This window comes from Leptodactylus fuscus, chromosome 6 (assembly GCF_031893055.1).
Source record: "Leptodactylus fuscus isolate aLepFus1 chromosome 6, aLepFus1.hap2, whole genome shotgun sequence".
In the NCBI taxonomy this organism is placed as follows: Eukaryota; Metazoa; Chordata; class Amphibia; order Anura; family Leptodactylidae; genus Leptodactylus; species Leptodactylus fuscus.
In genome coordinates, this window is record NC_134270.1 from 59884366 (window position 1) to 59904761 (window position 20396).

A 20396-nucleotide genomic window follows, 5' to 3' on the forward strand; every position below is an offset into this window, starting at 1 on the left:
ATGTCCTCCAACCGCAGTCGGGCTGTATTATCAACATCACTTCCCACAGAGAACTAAATGATCCTGAAGTTTTTTCTTTCTTTTTAGTTGCTATGACTCCTAGTATCTCTCTATCTGCTATGAGCTTGTATGTTTCTCTTTAGCTGTATACTACTGTACTATCCATGATGCTGTATCACACTGAATTTCCCCTGGTGGGACTATTAAAAAAATTATCTTATCTTTATAGCTACACCTCTACTTTTTGGTATGGCATGTATTATATGCTCTCCTATATTTCATTCATTAGGCTCCACATTGTGTAAAATCTGCTTTACTCTTTGCAGATTTAGCTGTGTTTTTTGAGCCAAACCCTGGAGTGGATTGAGAAAGAGACGTAGACGTCTATCCTTTTTATTTTATATTCCTTTTGTAGCTACTCCTGTGTTGGTCTCAAAAAAACTCAGCAACATCTGCAACAAAAAAAATAAGTTTTTCCACTTCATGGAATCTCTGTCTTAGGGAGGGATTGCATATTTTGGGTGGATCGTCTGAAGTATAATAACATTATTCTTCCTGTACATTGTACTGTAGGAAAGTAAGATGGGGACCCTTGGAGTTAACCAGTAACTCTGCATTGTCCTCTGCTTTGTGATGGGAGGGTCCTTGGTCACATTGTCCACCTTCTCTGTGAGGAAATAGGAAACAGGAGTCCCAGAAGTGGAAGCAGAGGAGGGTCCTTATCATTAGGCTAAGCCCAGGGATGTGACCAGACTGGAAGGCAGAGAGGACATTGAGAAGCCCTGGAAAGTTTTTTTGTGAGGACACGAAGAATCCCTGGGATCTAGCATGGAGACTTCTCTGACCTGTGGTTTATTGTTAGTTATAATGGTGTGTAGAGCAGATAATGAGCTACTACAAGGTGAGTACTCTGATGCTGGTAGTCCCCGGTTCATTCTTTGCCATGTCTCATGCAGTTATAGTATCATACTGCTGGAAGTGTAGAGAATCTCGCTCTACTTTACTGCGTGGAGTCCACAAATCCCTGTAGCAAATATTCCTTCTTGATAGAAATTCCCAGTACTGTGATTGTTTGATACATTGCTGTGAGAGTTGAGAAACCCATCCTATGTTATAATATAGAAGGTGTTATCAGGCGATGCCTGTAAGAGAATCATATCCTACACCAATCTTAACATAGACTATTTCTACAGACAACAGATATATTGTAGATCTTCTCATAGTAGTGCTTACATGGTAGAGATTTCCTGTTTGCTGCGTAGCTGAGCCTACATTCTCTATTACTGGGTGCGTAAAGATTCTTTTCTCTATATACAGTTGAGGACAGGGGTGTGATGTGAAAGGGTGCAGAATGTGCATTCACACCTGGGCCTAGGAGTCTTAAGAGGGGCATAATGTGTCTCTTATAAGCAATACATTACAGTTGGGGAGCCTGGAACAGATTGGGGCCCAGGAACTTCATGTTTCATCTCTGGTTGAAGATCTAGAATATTAAACTATCATGTAAAAAAAATTAAATATTTTGCAACTCTCTAATATACTTTGTATCTTAATTCTTAAGATCTCTGCTTTTAGAAGTGAATGTAAACTTGCCTACATTTAGAGGCTAAAATCCATACACAGGGATGTAGCTATAGGGGAGGTAATGGTAACAGTTGCCACTGGGCCCTGGACCCTGAGGGGCCCCAAAGATGACTCTGCCACATGAGATATACCACTATTCTAAATGAAACAAGGTAGGGAGGGCCTCATTATAGATTTTGTAACGGGTCACAGGCGTTTCATGTTATGTCTCTGTCCATACATAGCTAATCCTGATTACACAGCTTCCCTAAGCTTTCATAACTGGAGAAATATTTGTGCTCCTGTTGGGTTTACATCAAATAAAGATTGCAAGAACTTGCTTAACATTGTATAATGTGTGTGAACATAGGACTAGATCTGTACGGATTGTCATTCACAGTAGAGTTATGTATTGGATGAAGTAAATGGCATGAAATAAAAATTGTGACGCTGAACAGAGCATGGATGCCTTCCAGCTTTTGTGAAACTACAACTCCCAGCATACCCTGACAGGCTATGTTTGGCAGAGCATGCTGGAAACTCTAGTTTATGAACACAACTCCACAGGTCGAGCATTGGGGTGTTTGCTGGTATGATCCATGTATGATCCACATATATAGAATGTTCTGTTCTCTATCACAATATTTATTTCCTGCCTTTGTCCTGATCCAGTAAACACAGCGACTGCTGGGGTCTAAAAATAAAGGAAATATGCACAGCCGCCGCCTGTCATTACTGTCCTTTATTGTCCCTTTATTCTCTGAAAGTTCTTCCTGTTCGGCATTCCTCACATTATTCATTCATTTGTCATTGATATTTCCATCCAGGATATTTAGCAAGATCTGTTTTATATATATATATATATATATATATATATATATATATATATATATATATATATCAAAAATACTGATAATTGCATAAAGCCAGATGTCCATGGCCAGTAGGAGTCCACTGTTTATTGGTCATGTACAGCACTGCTTATCCTGCAATACACACTTATGAGATAACCTTGGTTGTGTCCTAAATGTCTGTCAGATATGAGTATAAGGAAAATGTTTGTTTTTGTACCGTGTTAGCCAGTGGGTGGGAAATACAAAAAAAAACAAAACTTGAGACTTCAGTAGTTGATACCTTTTTTAATGGCCAACTAATAATGATGGTAGATTACAACGTTTCGAAGCTCCCGGCTTCTTCTTCAGGTATATCTAAAAACAATTTCTGAAGGATGCATATTTGTGTACAGGAGAAACACATAGGAATAGAATTCTAGGAGGGAGGTTAGAAGAAGGTTATTGGTTATACAACTAAACAATTCAGCAGTTTGTCATGTTCTTATCAGTTCAGAGTGTCTTTATGGCTGGCTGTTAAGAGTACAAATTTATGACCTTGTTTAACATGAGAGAGAGAGATAGAGAGATAGAGATATGAATCTCAGACCCCAGAGTATAATAATCGGAGACCCGGGGGAATAAAAACATAAAAAACTACTGTTATTTACCTGTCCCTGGCTCCTACGCTGTCTTCTCCGCTGCTGTCCTTGTTCAATGACGTCGGACGTCACATGACCCGGGACGCAGGCTGGGTTCATGTGACGTCAGAGACGTCAGAAAGGACATCAGGAAGGAGGCCTGGCAGGATCGTGGAGAGGTAAGTAACATGTTTTTTATGTTTCTTACCTCTCCCGGTCCGCCAATCATTATACTCAGGGGTATGAAAAGACCCCCGAGTATAATGATAGCAGCGGTAGCAGCTGTCACTGGGCCCCCAGCGTCCCGGGCCCTGTGGCAGCTGCCTCCGCTGCTATGGTAGTAGTTACTCCACTGCTCACATGGGTTCATGGCATCCTACAGAAATCACTGAACTGAGACAGCCAGCCATAAAGACACTCTGTGAACTAATAAGAACATCACAAACTGATGAATTTAGTTGTATAACCAATAACCTTCTTCTAACCTCCCTCCTAGAATTCTATTCCTATGTATCCCTTTTGTACATAAATATGCATCCTTCAGAAATTGTTTTTAGATATACCTGAAGAAGAAGCCGGGAGCTTCGAAACGTTGTAATCTGCCATCATTATTAGTTAGCCATTAAAAAAGTTATCAACTACTGAAGACTCTCAAATTTTTTGACAGATATGAGTAACACATCCTTTCCCCTTTCCAGTGCCTTTGTGGCCTGCAAAATCCAACTGGGTAAGAGTGAAGAGGTGGTGTGAGTGGACTTGTCCTTTAATTTATAATCTGAATTGAAATGATGGATTATCAGAATTTCTGGATTGTCAGATTTTACACCTGCAATATATAGTATAGAATCTTTTTTGGCTGGGGCCCCACGTGGCATAAATGCCGCGGAATATAACACAGTGTTTTACAGTCACTGCAAGGTGGATGGGATTCCAGCTGTCATTTCCAAAACCTTGCCGTTGTGTTTTTTTCCTGCAGCGCTATATTGCTGCGACACACTACATGAGTCCTTAGCCTTAGATTTTTTTCTAGGAAAGCAATGTGTAGCTAGGTAAATTTGCCATTAAAGTTTTGGGGAAGGTGAATGACAACCTATGTAAATTAAGGATGTGATGTTAGTATATTAGTTGTCAGCTAGTTTTCCGGAAAACAGACATACCGTATATACTCCAGTATAAGCCGACCTGAATATAAGTCGAGGCCCCTAATTTTACCACAAAAAAACTGGGAAAACTTATTGGCTCGAGTATAAGCCGAGGGAGGGGGGGGAATGCAGCAACTACTGGAAAATTTCAAAAATTAAAATGGTCAGAGTTTTTGGGTGCAGTAGTTGCTGGGTGCTGGGGAAGGGGAGGGGTGTATTGGTTGTCTGTCTGCCCCTTCCCTGAGCTTGATGACTGGGTTTTTTTTCTCCCCCACTTGGAATTCAGCCTGGCTGAATATAGGGTATCTGCAGTGCTCCTATTAACCACTTCCTGACGGAACAGGAGCACTGCAGATACCCTATATTCAGTAGACCGGGCACTTTCAGACACAGGGATACCTAATGTGTTTGTGTTTCACAGTAATTTTCTACTTTTTTTTTTTTTGCTGACTCGAGTATAAGCCGAGGGGGAATTTTTCAGCACAAAAACTGGGCTGAAAAATTCGGCTTATACTCGAGTATATACAGTAACTAAAGAAGCAATTTTATATTTACTGGGGATTGTTTTTGGTGTTAATAATAATTATTATATAACAGGATTTATTTTTTTTGTTTAGGCTCCAAATCCCGTACAGGTGACTCCATGCCTCGTATCATTGAGCATCCCTCCGACCTGGTTGTACGAAGAGACCAGCCTGGCATCATGAACTGCCGTGCTGAGGGGAATCCAGAGCCCACCATAGAATGGTACCGCAATGGTGAATCTGTTAATTTCTCTAAAGGCCACAATTCTCTTATCCCTGGAGGCTCCTTGTTCTTCTTACATATCAAAGGAAGGTCAGATGAAGGGGTTTATACCTGTCTGGCAAGAAACCGCCTAGGAACAGCCATCAGTAGGAATGCATCACTCACCATCGCTGGTAAGAAAAGACACGAATCTTACATAAGCAGAAATCTCTGTTCCTAATCGGTGACTTGAAGTTCCTGGATCTCAATGCAAAATTTATAACATAACTGAACCCACTATTTATAATACTTCAGTCTTCTTGTGTTGCAAAGTGGTTCTTGGCTCCCCTTCAGTCACCAGAGCGCTCTGGGCAAAAGTAAGAGTGGGCCCTATATGCTGACAGACCTAAATTTCATTCACATTTGGGCAATATTAGAAAGCATTGCAGCACTTTCAGCGGCATTACAAGGGTCTTAAAGGATCAGGGGTACAAGCTTAAAGGGATCCTATCACTCAGACATGATTTTTTCTAAGTACCACGTTGGAATAGCTTTAAGAAAGGCTATTCGTCTCCTACCTTTTGTCGTCTTCTCCGTGCCGCCATTCACCTACAATCACGGTTCTTGTCGGTATGCTAATGAGCTCTCTTGCAGCACTGGGGACATCCCCAATGCTGCGAGAGAACTCTCTCCAGTGCCACCTCCTCTTCTTCAGCAGCGTCATCTTCAGCCTCTTCTTCTGGCAGTGGCTAGTAACTTCTAAGGCTTGGGCCTTGGGCAGAGCAGACTGCGCATGCCCACAGGCCATAAGAAAATGGCAGCTTGCACAGTATTGGAAGCGGCCATTTTGTCGTGGCCTGTTGGCATGTGCAGTCTGCTCTGCCCAAGGCCCGAGGTCTAGAAGTAAGAAGACGCCACCAGAAGAAGAGGCTGAAGATGACGCTGCTGAAGAAAAGGAGGTGACCCTGGAGAGAGTTCTCTCACAGCATTGGGGATGCCCCCAGTGCTGTCTGAGTGCTGGGGCCCGCCCCCCGTGCTGCGAGAGAGCTCATTAGCATACCGACAAGAACTGGAATTGTAGGCGAACGGTGGCGTGGAGAAGACGACGAAAGGTAGCAGATGAATAGACTTTCTTAAGGCTATTCCGACATGGTACTTAGAAAAATCATGTCTGAGTGATAGGATCCCTTTAGGAGCCCCTATCTATACACAAATAATTTTTTTTTGTAAAATATATCTAAAATCATCAAATACTACTGTCAACTGTTACCACTATACAATTACCAAATAAAACACATCATAGAAAGATCAAAGTACCAATAAAATTTCTGTACTAGGCCCAAATAGTACATAAATACTTGAAAGACCTGGTCAATCTTTTGACTCAGGTTTCTTTCCTTTTTTGTAGTTTTCAAGATAAATATTCTCTGCTGCTGATGTCTGCCTATAGTTATTGCCAGATTGCTCATTTTTTCTCCTTTGTTATAGGTGCCCAATCTATCCCCAAGTTCACCCCACTAAACAGTTATGCAGCTATAACCTCGAGGCTGATCTAGACCATCTTTAGCTTGCTTCTAGATTTATTTTCCTTCTTGTTCCCAAAACATGCCTATATAAGCCAATGGGAAGCCTGGTTTGGTAGAAAGTTGCCTATGTACTGTGAACTATTATCTAGACCAGATCCTGGAAAAATTGTATTTGCCTCCTGTATAAAGAGAATGAACTGAAGCTCCTTATGAACCACACTCCAGAGCTGCTTCATAAGCCTTAATCCTCTGAGCAAACCCTTCTGGGCATGGTCCAGACACTTGACACGTGTTCACGTGTCAGAATGAGCGGCGTGTTACTCCGTGGGAACGGAGCCTTAAAATCAGAATCTGTGTATGTCTAGAAAACACTCCCTAGATGTTCACATGTCAGGTTATCTCGATACCGTTAGCTTTGCACAGACATTGCAATAGTGTGATAGAGACAGGGGTATAGCTGGCACAAGTTGCAAACTAGGCAATCGCCCAGGATTCTTAGGAACCAGAGCATCAGATATTGAGCCTAATAATGCTTCAGACCCCTAGGGCTCCAATTGCAACTGTATCAGTGTGCTCCAGATGCCGATAGTGTTGACAGCTAATGTATATGTAGACTCCCTGCTCTGCCATTCTGTAGGCCACAAGACTCAGGGTCAAGTATGGCCTGGTACCATGTTTGCTTACGGACTTTCGGGGGGGAAAACATTCAAAAGGCAAACACTAGGGTCCAATGGGATTAGTAAGCCAAAGTCAATGAGATTCTGTTTTACAGCACTCACTCTGACATGTGTTTACGTGTCAGAATGAGCGGTGTGTTACTCCGTGGGAACGGAGCCTAAGACTGGGTTCACATTTTTGTTTTCCTGTTGCAGTTAAGGGATGTTTTTGTCATTGTTGTTTTTTATAAACAAAGCGGTTGCTTTGATGGGACAACCCTTTAAATTTCGATTGAAACTGCCTTTGAATTAAAGGGGATCTATCATTGGGAAAAGTCATTTTTAGATAAGCACATACTTTGCATTGCCTTTAGAAAGGCTATTTCACACCTATCTTTTGTATGTAAATCGCCTCAGTGGTTTTTGAATGAGCCTGTTTTTATTCATATGCTAATTAGCCTCTTGGTGCACCCCAGAAGTGTCTGTGTGCACCCTCTGTGCTATTCTTTCCTATGTATGTGTACAGCACAGGCTGCTGCTACTGATGACACAGTTGTCTGCAACTGGCCTTACCCCTCGTTCACATCTGTGTTTGTATTCCGTTGGAGTCCGCATGGGGACCCCCCCCCGAACGGAATACCAAACGCAATTACAAATGATGTGCAGTAAAAGCACACGGATCCCCATAGACTAGAATGGACTCCGTGTGCTTGACGCCAGATCTCCGCACAGAACATGTGGACAGAATAGTAGTTCACAATCTACTTTCTTGTCTGCATGATTCATGCGGGCAGTGTGCGACACACACACGGACCCCAGTATAGTCTATGGGGTCCATTTGCTTTTACTGCACAGTGCTTGCAATTGCGTTTGGTATTCCGTTCGGGGGTCCCCATGCGAACTCCCTGAACGGAATACCAAACACAGGTGTGAACGAAGGGTTACTGTTTGATATAATGTTTGTTTGTGTCAGACCAAACATGACAAAGAAGTACAGAGAGGACAGAGCAGTGGTAATAAATGAATGATGATCATCCACCTGTCTTGTAAGCATGTAAAATGGGGTCACAGCAACTATATGACCAGCAGGACACAGAAATGATCACCTCAAATTACCTGCAACCCCACTCTGCTTGCAAAGTTATAAGGAATGGGCAGTAATCTCAAGCGGCCATTCCTGTATCCTGATTTTCATATAGCTGGCAGAGCAGGGAAATCAATTGTCTGAAGTGTCTGTTCCTGTGTCCTGCTTTCCATATAATGTCCATGACTCACTGCAGCCCATCTCTTCCTTTCTCCTTTCCAGTGTCTTGTAGGCTTTCTTCAGGAGCGGTCACTTCCCATCCCCACAGCAAAGTTGTAAGTTACGATCTGAAGGGTGGGCAGGTATTTGAAGCGGGATGGAAATCTGGAAAGTGACCACTCACTGCTGCCCGCACTATATTTTTTTTTCATTAGCCATACTATTTCTCTGTACAACAACCATCATAGTGGATAAAGCCCTTCATTTGTTGTATACGATGGGGAAAAATATCTTGACATATACCAGTATACAGAAGGCTGCAATATATTCCATGGAATAGGCTGTGAGATTATACTTTGGATTGCCTTTGCTGAGGTCAAAGCACACTTGTCTCTTTTATCAGAACCAAGCCAAGTGGCAGCAGATAGGTGTAAGCAATCACTGGGTCAGGTTTTATGGATAGGTTTGCAAAAATGCAGCAAACAAAAGAGCAAGAAAATCCTGGCTTGTACGACTCTGACAGGTATGTCTCTCTCACAGACTGGCTTGCTGTATCCCTAGGTAGAGTGAGAGAGCTGCCATCCTAGCCTCTATAAACTCCTTTACTCTGTAGGCATTTTTCTATTTTCATATTTTACTCCCCACTTTCCAAACCCCATAACTTTTTTTTATTTTCCCATTCACAGAGTCATATGGGTGCTTAATGTTTGCAGGAGAAATTTTACCTGATAATGTTAACAATTAAAATTTCATCCATCATAGAACCCCAGTACATTGTACGGTATATTAAATGGTAACATTATGAATTGCAGGAAAACTGCATTTGTGTGACTTTCTTATGGACTTCATTTTCAGTGAACTCACTGTGCAGTCAAAATGATATGTCACCTGTAGTCACGGTTAGCCCCAGTGCCATGGGCTTTAAACTTCTTGATGACACTGCACATGGTAGACACAGGAACATTCAGGTCTTTGGAGATGGACTTGTAGCCTTGAGATTGCTCATGCTTCCTCACAATTTTGCTTCTCAAGTCCTCAGACAGTTCTTTGGTCTTCTTTCTTTTCTCCATGCTCAATGTGGTACACACAAGGACACAGGACAGAGATTGAGTCAACTTTAATCCATTTCAACTGGTTGCAAGTGTGATTTAGTTATTGCCACCACCTGTTAGGTGCCTCAGGTAAGTAACAGGTGCTGTTAATTACACAAATTAGAGAAGCATCACATGATTTTTCAAACAGTGCCAATTCTTTTGTCCACCTCCATTTTTATGTTTGGTGTGGAATTATATCCAATTTGGCTTTTTGACAATTTTTTTGTGGTTTTCCATTGAAGACAAATTAAATGAAGATAATAATACCAAAGAATTTGTGATTGCAATCATTTTCTGGAAGAAAATGAATATTATCTGACAGAATTGCATGGGTGCCAATACTTTTGGCCAACACTCTACCTGTCTATGGAACTGCATAGTTTAATATCCTATTACATCCTTTTCTATATATGCTGATGCATACCAGTCTATGAGTGTTAAAGGGAGACTCCTTTGTTGGCCTCTGTCAGGTGAATGGAGTCCTTATAGCTTGAAGTAGTTTGTACTCCAGGGGTTGTATCTGAGCAGCATCCCCTATGTGTGTGCCCACTTTATGTTATATTAATGGAGATTTATTAACAGTGTAATTGTCATCTTCTTCATGGTGGTTCTTGCCTCCACCTGAACCAACAGTGTAGGATTATGTGTTGGACTTGATGGATTCTTGTCTTTTTAACTATCAACTGTTTGCATTGTATGGTGACTACCAGTTACAGTTACCAAATGGTGGCCGCTATGTAAGCTGTCTCCCTGAAGTTATGCTTATTCTATGTAGCAATGTTGATTTATATGTCATTTGGGGGATATGGAAACTACACAACTACAATGCACCAATCCTCCTCTCCGGCAATCCTGTGTATCCGCTGATACTGAGAACAATGACTAACGAGACGATTAATTAGCAATGTCATTAATTCTTGTCAAGCATGCAGTCAGCATCTTTCATTAACACTCGGTTTGCTGTCAAGTTTTTGCTTTCGCTTGTTGGCTCCCACAGGATTTCTATTGAGCCAGTTCCCGGGGGTCAGCATTAATAAATATTCAGTGGCCGGCTTCATTATTACATGTAACATGGCGACAGAACAAAGTATAAGCCGGAAATTGTTACTTATATAGGTACATGTATTCTAGAAAGGCAACGTTTTATTTAGTTGTGTTTTTTTTTTTTTTTTTTTTACAAATACCTCATTAGGTAATTTAATTGTAATTTATCATAACATTGTAACATTACATATGAAAAAGGAAGACAAGTATTACTCACCAAACCTTCGAACCTATGAGAGAATAGGAGAGAGAGGAAATAAAAATGAGAAATGGATAAAATGGACGTATGCCATGCCAACTGTGCAGGAATCATGACTTAAGCAAGTGGGCAAAGCCAGCTGATTTTAGTTGTTTGTTTATTGTCGCGGCTGGGTCTGCTGTGATATGTCTGCTATGGACATCCTGCACAGATTGTATCCCCTCTGTCTATAACCTATCGTTTTTCACTTACCTGGTGAGGCAACCCCTGAAAGGCTCATGCTCCTGACTCCAAGGATGTGACCCGCTCTGGGGACAGTGGCATATGGGGAGTTTGACTGGGGTGGTACACATAAAAAACCGTAACACAGGGTTCCTAAGGCTGATGCCCCACGGTGCGGAAACGCAGCTTCTTTTGTTGCAGATTTTGTTGCGGTTTTTTGAGCCAAAGCCAAAAATGGCTACAGAGGAAATGGAAAATATATACAGTATTGGCCAAAAGTATTGGCACCCCTGCAATTCTGTCAGATAATACTCATTTTCTTCAAGAAAATTATTGCAATCAAATTCTTTGGTATTATTATCTTCATTTAATTTGTCTTCAATGGAAAACCACAAAAAGAATTGTCAAAAAACCAAATTGAATATAATTCCACAGCAAACATAAAAAGGGGGTGGACAAAAGTATTGGCACTGTTTGAAAAATCATGTGATGCTTCTCTAACTTGTGTAATTAACAGCACCTGTTACTTACCTGAGGCACCTAACAGGTGGTGGCAATAACTAAATCACACTTGCAGCCAGTTGAAATGGATTAAAGTTGACTCAACCTCTGTCCTATGTCCTTGTGTGTACCACATTGAGCATGGAGAAAAGAAAGAAGACCAAAGAACTGTCTGAGGACTCGAGAAGCAAAATTGTGAGGAAGCATGAGCAATCTCAAGGCTGCAAGTCCATCTCCAAAGACCTGAATGTCCCTGTGTCTACCGTGCACAGTGTCATCAAGACGTTTAAAGCCCATGGCACTGTGGCTAACCTCCCTAGATGTGGATGGAAAAGAAAAATTGACGAGAGATTTCAACGCAAGATTGTGCGGATGTTGGATAAAGAACCTCAACTAACATCCAAACAAGTTCAAGCTGCTCTGCAGTCCGAGGGTACAACAGTGTCTACCTGTACTATCCATCGGCGTCTGAATGAAAAGGGACTGTATGGTAGGATATCCAGGAAGACCCCACTTCTTACCCAGAGACATAAAAAAGCCAGGCTGGAGTTTGCCAAAACTTACCTGAGAAAGCCAAAAAAACGTTTTGGAAGAATGTTCTCTGGTCAGATGAGACACAAGTAGAGCTTTTTGGGAAAAGGCATCAACATAGAGTTTACAGGAAAAAAAAAAAGAGGCCTTCAAAGAAAAGAACACGGTCCCCACAGTCAAACATGGCGGAGGTTCCCTGATGTTTTGGGGTTGCTTTGCAGCCTCTGGCACTGGACTGCTTGACCGTGTGCATGGCATTATGAAGTCTGAAGACTACCAACAAATTTTGAACCATAATGTAGGGCCCAGTGTGAGAAAGCTGGGTCTCCCTCAGAGGTCATGGGTCTTCCAGCAGGACAATGACCCAAAACACACTTCAAAAAGCACTAGAAAATGGTTTGAGAGAAAGCAGTGGAGACTTCTAAAGTGGCCAGCAATGAGTCCAGACCTGAATCCCATAGAACACCTGTGGAGAGATCTCAAAATGGCAGTTTGGAGAAGGCAACCTTAACATCTCAGGGACCTGGAGCAGTTTGCCAAAGAAGAATGGTCTAAAAGTCCAGCAGAGCATTGTAAGAAACTCACTGATGGTTACCGGAAGCGGTTGTGCGCAGTTATTTTGTCTAAAGGTTGTGCTACCAAGTATTAGGCTGAGGGTGCCAATACTTTTGTCCAGCCCATTTTTGGAGTTCTGTGTAAAATGATCAATGATTTGACTTTTTTTTCATTCTCTTTTGTGTTTTTTCATTGCAAGCAAAATAAATGAAGATATAAATACCAAAGAGTTTGTGCTTGCAATCATTTTCTGGAGGAAACTGAGTATTATCTGACAGAATTGCAGGGGTGCCAATACTTTTGGCCAACACTGTAGGAAGCTCTTATACTTCTCCCTTCTGTTCAATCCACTCCTGGGTTTGACTCAAATAAACGCAACAAAATCTGCAACAAAAGAAGCTGCGTTTCTGCACTGTGGGGCATCAGCCTAAGGCAGGGGCAGGGAACGTACGGCTCTCCAGCTGTTGCAAAACTACAACTCCCAGCATGCATACTTGCTCTGCTGTTCTTGGAACTCCCATGGAAGTGAATGGAGCTTGCTGGGAGTTGTAGTTTCACAGCAGCTGGAGAGCCGAAGGTTCCCTATCCCTGGCCTAAGGCAAGCTGAGGGAGGACAGAAACCTCCCATGGAGCAGAAAGGCAAAAGCTTGTATGAATACAGACTCTGAAAGCGGCGCCTCACAATCCTTCTGACTTTTGGGTTTTAAGCAGATGGTGTCAGAAAAGTTGCAAAAACCTAACATTTTACAAGATGTGTAAAGTATATTGAATTGGATTCTGGCTGATCCCATCCACACAATGTAGAAAAAAATCTGCTCTGGAAAAGCTGCATTTTTGAAAAGTGCAGTATGTCAATAACACCTATGGAAATGCTGGAATTTTCTGTTATAGATATAATAGTGGAGAAAGTCCACAGAGGAAAATTATGTGAAATCCCAATGAAAAACTCTACAGAAAGGGGCCACACGGTGGCTCAGTGGTTAGCCCTGCAGTGCTGGAGTCCTGGTGTTCAAATCCTGCTAGGAGTTTGTATGTTCTCCCTGTGTTTGCATGGATTTCCATCCCATATTCCAAAAAGACATACTGATAGGGAAAACAAGAAAAAGTACATTGAGAGCTCTATGTGGGGCTCACAATCTACATAAAAAAAAAACTACAAAAATAGAAAAAGATATAAAGTAGCTCACCCTTGTAGTCGTTCAAATGATGATTGTTGGTGCACGACCCTATTCTCCTTGACTCATTGGAGTAAATAAATGGAAGTATAATCTTGTCAAACCGAAGGTTCGATATAAGGGTCCGCGACTCACAGCTTGTAAAAACTTTTCTTTTTATTTCATCCTTTTAAAATTTCTGTTTGCCACCATAGGCTGAAGTATACATTTAAACACAAAAAAACATAGTGTAGACAAGGTAGACACTGGACATGGTGAGTTAAAAACCGCTAGAAAACTGACGCGTTTCGGGACTATTGAGGCGTCCCTTACTCATAGTGAAACTAGCCTGAACATTGTAAGCAGTGTGAACTTAATATACACTCTGAGATGACTAAAACTGGGAGGATCCAAAACCTTTCTACATCATCAGCTGATCATTTAACCCTTCCTGGCAAGTTTGTGGATCTCACTTAGTTTTGTTTTAAATAGAGACAAGGATAGAAGTAAAAAAAAACCAAAACAAAAAAAAAAAAAAACACTTGTTTATTCGAGATTATTCTGTTGCACGAGCATAAAAGAATAAATATCTCAACTCTAACTAAAGTTGATATCAAAAAGTTAGCTACTTTCAATACTAAACTGAAACAGATTACCGCAGTACCTCCCTCCATGTGAATTTAGTCCTACAAAGGTACAACAAGCCTGACCACTCCCAAGGTAATTAACTTGCAGAGTTGAGGGCTGAAATCTAGTCTAACAGGTAAACTGACATGTAACACTGTTTTCACTAACTTTAACCAAGCATCTAAGATAGACATCAGATTCGCTGATACAGATACCTTAATTCTCAAAACTTTTCAACACATCCCTTAACATATCTAAAAAATTTTTATACGTTTTTTATAAATGATATAAAATAAAACACGTTAATTTAATAAGGTTAGAGATGAAAAGTTTGTTAGTCAAAAAATAAAAGCCAGGTCTGACTTAGCATTCATACCCTCCGGTTGCCGACAGCCAAACCGGAGGATCCATAATGCTTCTTTTTTAAGTAAGATCTTTTTTTTATTGCCTCCTCTGATGTTATCATTGACTGTTTCAATTCCCCAGAAAGAGAAATTATCTATCTCTCCACCATGTTTACTCGAGAAATGTTTTGATGCACCAGAAATACCATCCGTACCCTGCTTCTTACTGTCTCTGATATGTTCGGCTATTCTTACCTTCAATGGCCTGGTGGTACTGCCTACATAGTCCATTCTACAAGCTGAACATTTGATGCAGTATACAGTATATCTGGTGGTGCAGTTAATGCTGGAATTAAACTTTACTTTGAAATTTGTTTTAAAACTGCTTAATTCTTCCGTATTGTCAGTAAAGGGACAGCTCTTACATTTAGGTCTGCCACACCTAAACGATCCCTTTCTATCTGGTATTAAACTAATGTTGGGGGATTTTAAGAAACTAGGGGACAAATCATTCCCCAAAGATACACCTCTCCTAGGGACAAAGTGAAACCCATTTTTAAGGATTTTTTTAACTGTATCATCAAGCTCCAGGATAGGTAAATTGTTTTTGATTATTTTCTTTATTAAATTGAACTGTGGACTGTAATTTGTTGAGAACACTGTGGCGTGTTCTAGATTGGTATTAATTTCAGTTTTTTCCTCCAATAATTTTTCTCTATCCCTCGATTGTACTTTCTCAAATGCCTGATTCAATATTTTCTTAGAGTAACCTCTGCTTTGGAGTCTGTTGATTACCTCCTGACTTTCTTGTACAAAATCCTCCTCATGATTGCAAGCACGTTTTGCTCGGATTAATTCCCCCACGGGGATCCCTCTGATAGTAGCCGCCGGATGGCAGCTATCTGCCTTCAAAATAGCGTTACCAGCCGTAGGTTTGCGATATAATTTAGTGATAACCCTATTTGAGTCCACACACCCCCGCAATGTAATATCCAAAAAATTTATTGTAGAAAAACTATGTTGAAATGTAAAACCTAAACCATATTCATTTTTGTTCAAAAAAGAAATAAAATCCGGTATGGGCGCCACATCTCCGACCCACACTATGAGTAGGTCATCGATGTAGCGCCCATACCAGAAAACAGAATCAACAAACGGATTGGCAGGAGAGAAAATGAATTTCTCTTCCCAAAACGATAAAAATAAATTTGCAAGTGAAGGTGAGAAGGGGGCTCCCATAGGAGCCCCCTTAATCTGCAAATAAAAAGTGTCCAAAAAAACAAAATAATTGTGTGTTAATAAAAATGAAGTGATGGATAGAATATACTCACACATTGCTGGGGTGTATAGGCTATATTTATAAAGCTGGTAGGCTAAAGCATCGAGGGCATCCCCGTGGGGGATACTAGGATAAAGGGAGCTGACATCACAAGAAAGCCAGGACATATTTTCTTCCCAAATAAAGTTGTCAAATATTTTTAATATTTCTCGGCTGTCTTTAATATGACCCATGGTGCGGTAAACAAGAGGCTGAAGTATTTTGTCCAACCATGCCCCGGGCCTCTCATTAAGGGAATTACGTCCGGATATTATAGGACGTAACGGGACAGGTTTGATGTTTTTGTGGACTTTTGGGAGACCGTATATAGTTGGTATGGTAGGAGTAGGGTTAATAAGGTATTCACTATCCATTTTATCAAAGATCCCTAATGCCTCACCTTCTTTGATAAGGGTTTCTAAAGTTTTTTTATATGCTGTTGTTGGATCTTCCTTAAGTTTTAAATAGGTGTTATCATCATCAAGGATAGTATGACAGCCCTCCACATAATCTTTATAATCCATAACTATTGTCATCCCCCCCTTGTCAGCCCTCTTTATAATAAGGTTATGGGATTCTTTTAGTTTTTTAATGGCCTCTCTTTCTTTTCTAGTTAAGTTATTATTCCTTTTAGCTCTGCTTTTTTTGAGTTTATTTTCCAGCTCAACCAATTCCTCCTCCACCTTCTGTTGAAAGAGGTGGAAGCAAGGATTTCTGGTTTTTGTAGGGTAAAAATCTGGGTTTTTTCTATCAACACCCACATTGTCAATGGTTTTGATTGTCATATCATTTTCATAGTCTAAATCCACCAAACACTGGATTTTTGGCTGTCGGCAACCGGAGGGTATGAATGCTAAGTCAGACCTGGCTTTTATTTTTTGACTAACAAACTTTTCATCTCTAACCTTATTAAATTAACGTGTTTTATTTTATATCATTTATAAAAAACGTATAAAAATTTTTTAGATATGTTAAGGGATGTGTTGAAAAGTTTTGAGAATTAAGGTATCTGTATCAGCGAATCTGATGTCTATCTTAGATGCTTGGTTAAAGTTAGTGAAAACAGTGTTACATGTCAGTTTACCTGTTAGACTAGATTTCAGCCCTCAACTCTGCAAGTTAATTACCTTGGGAGTGGTCAGGCTTGTTGTACCTTTGTAGGACTAAATTCACATGGAGGGAGGTACTGCGGTAATCTGTTTCAGTTTAGTATTGAAAGTAGCTAACTTTTTGATATCAACTTTAGTTAGAGTTGAGATATTTATTCTTTTATGCTCGTGCAACAGAATAATCTCGAATAAACAAGTGTTTTGTTTTTTTTTTGTTTTGTTTTTTTTTTACTTCTATCCTTGTCTCTATTTAAAACAAAACTAAGTGAGATCCACAAACTTGCCAGGAAGGGTTAAATGATCAGCTGATGATGTAGAAAGGTTTTGGATCCTCCCAGTTTTAGTCATCTCAGAGTGTATATTAAGTTCACACTGCTTACAATGTTCAGGCTAGTTTCACTATGAGTAAGGGACGCCTCAATAGTCCCGAAACGCGTCAGTTTTCTAGCGGTTTTTAACTCACCATGTCCAGTGTCTACCTTGTCTACACTATGTTTTTTTGTGTTTAAATGTATACTTCAGCCTATGGTGGCAAACAGAAATTTTAAAAGGATGAAATAAAAAGAAAAGTTTTTACAAGCTGTGAGTCGCGGACCCTTATATCGAACCTTCGGTTTGACAAGATTATACTTCCATAAAAAAAAAACTCTACGGAAAAAAAAATCACAATGCATTTCTGATGCTTTGGTTTTTTTTTTTTTTGCTGCACTTTGCTATGTGAGACCATAGCCTTAAAGGGGTTTTCCAGGCTTTATAATTGATTACCGATTCTATCTTGGGATACAGAAGAAGATCAATTAAAGATCAGCAGGAGTCTGACACTCGGCCACACAGACGATCAGCACAGTGCTGTACATTTATGCAGTGGCTGTGCTTGGTATTGCAGCTTTACTTGAATGGGCCCGAGCTGCAATCAGGCCATGTAACCAACAAACAACTGCACTAGAATACTGGAAAGTCACAAAGTAGAGTGTTGTGACTTTATGCGCTTATTTCAAGATTTTCTTTTAACCTAAAGTACAGCTAAAAATGCTGTATTTTCCTAAAAATGTGTAAAATAAGCAAAGTGTATCATAAAAAGATTGAGACTGAGCAGACAGCAAGTGGAGGAAGCAGGAAGTGTGCTAATTCTCAGCATTGTCTGACATCCTGAGCTCTGTCATCTATTAGTCACAACTGAAGGCCATCATGTCTACTAGAGGTATAAAGACTTTGTAAACTACAATATTAATGATTGTAAATCTTACCTACATGTGATATTTGGGGAAAGCAGGAGGACTTTCTTATGGAAATGTATTGAAGAGTAGTGGGATTAGCTGTCAATATTCAAGGCTCCATTTTGAAAGTGTGATGTTTGTTAGAGGTCAGGGACTTCAGCGGGACTCTGTCGTCCATAAGTGTGATTCTTCCATGTGTGTCTGCCAATCCTTTATACTAATAGTAAAGGTGTTCTGAATACTAATATTCCCCTGTTGCTATAAATGGATAATTCCAATATAGGTTATACCCTTTGTGTACCAAGATAACGGTGTATAGTTAAACTTTATAGACTCTTTATGTTTCTTTCAGTGAATATTGTAACATATGATCTTTTACAACATTAAAGGGCACTTACATCACAAATATTATTAAAAAATGATTATGAATCCTTGAGTTGATGAATTATATTAAGTGATTTCTTATATATTTCTATGGGAAAGGATTGGTATATCCACGCAAAATTTTCCACTATTGAATAAAAGAAAACACCGGACTGTAGTGTCAGGATTGGGGTTTATAGACCCCCATGCATGTAATTATTGGGCCCATGAGGTTTTCAGGGGAAATAAAATGCAACACACAGAGAAGTTATCGGTAATATTACCAATATCCAAACCAAATAGAACAAAGCTCATTTCATATTCAGAGGTTATAGGGACAGCAGGTTTACAGTCACTCCAGGGACCCCTCACTACTGTTCTCTCATGCGGATCCTAATATCTTCTGAGTGTGAGACATTGCTAGTTACTAGGGATGTGTCTGGGCACAGCCTGTACTGATGAAATTCTGGGATGTGTATCATGAAGGTGACGTCAGAAAGGAGGGAATTAGCTAGCTGCTTCTACTAACAGAAATTTGTATAGTTTAGGACAGAAACTGTAGGAGCCTGGGTACCAGGGCTGCACCAGCATACTTCACAACTGTCCTTAAGGGGGCATGGGTTGCACAAACCACACTCGAAGCTGCATTCTGGTTTGGGACAGCTTGAGGGGACAATTCTAGGGGTGACTAATATTAAGCATGCGTGACCTATCGTGTCACTTATAACTGGCATTGTCTCATGTGGTAGATGAGCCTTTAGATTCCCTCTGAAACCAGGTCGCAGATGTGAATACTACAGTACTCTTACACCCGCTACAGTTATTCTCCTGCCTTCAGGTAATATATGGGGTTTATACCTTAGGTTATCATCCATGTGACAGTTGTTATTAGCCTTGAAGAAATGTATCATTTATTCAACTGAGTATAAAACCAAACATAAATATTAGAGATGAGCGAGTACTGTTCAGATCAGCCGATCCGAACAGCACGCACGCATAGAAATGATTGGACGTAGCCGGCACGCGGGGGGTTAAGCGGCCGGCCGCCGTCAAAGCGGAAGTACCAGGTGCATCCATTCATTTCTATGGAGCGTGTTGTTCGGATCGGCTGATCCGAACAGTACTCGCTCATCTCTAATAAATATGCAAATTAACAGATAACTGGACCGGAGTTCTCAATATATCATGTCCTGGAGAGGAGACGTAACTTGAAGGTCCTACGCCTCAGTGTAAAATCTGTAACGTGACCTCTGCTTGTCCTGTGCCACTTAGAATAGTGGTATATTTGATGAAGCAGGGGGACCTTTGGGGGTCCTTCAGGGTTGAGGTTCAGGTAACAATTTCTACAACTGAACTCCATATGAAGCATCCACCTCTCATTAAAGTAGCCTGGAATATGGATATTATGTAATATATGTAAAGATGTGGCATCCACTGATCAGAGACCATAGAAGTTGCCTCAGTCAGTTGTTTCTGCCATTCCTTATCTTGTGTTGTAATCTCCTGCTTTTTTCAGTCCTGAAGGAGGAATTTCGCCAGGAGCCATTAGATAAAGTGGTGATCGCTGGGAGGCCACTGGTAATTGACTGTTTACCACCCAAAGGACACCCAGAGCCTATAGTGACATGGCGGAAAAATGGAGTGCTGCTGGACAGAAACAACAGTCGCTACACGGTACAGTCTAAAGGTTATACTGAAATGTGAACCCATACATTAGAAAAAACGTGAAAAATATCTGTTTCATCTAAAACAAAAAATGGGTCCTTTCTCTAACTAAATAAATGAAGGGAT

General features: G+C 40.6%; 1 protein-coding gene across 2 annotated transcripts in view; it reads left to right on the forward strand.

Annotated features, from left to right (window-relative positions):
• Window positions 1-751: 751 nt before the first annotated feature.
• ROBO4 (roundabout guidance receptor 4) overlaps window positions 752-20396 on the forward strand; it is a 66371-nt gene continuing 46726 nt past the window's right edge. Inside the window, exons 1-3 of one of the 2 annotated variants that reach the window (XM_075280071.1) lie at window positions 752-901; window positions 4794-5096; window positions 20122-20279. In XM_075280071.1, the coding sequence (XP_075136172.1) occupies window positions 829-901; window positions 4794-5096; window positions 20122-20279 (534 nt within the window). In that variant the 5' untranslated portion in view covers window positions 752-828. Of the gene's footprint in view, window positions 902-4793; window positions 5097-20121; window positions 20293-20396 lie in introns of those variants that run through there. The other variant, XM_075280072.1, reaches the window with a different exon arrangement.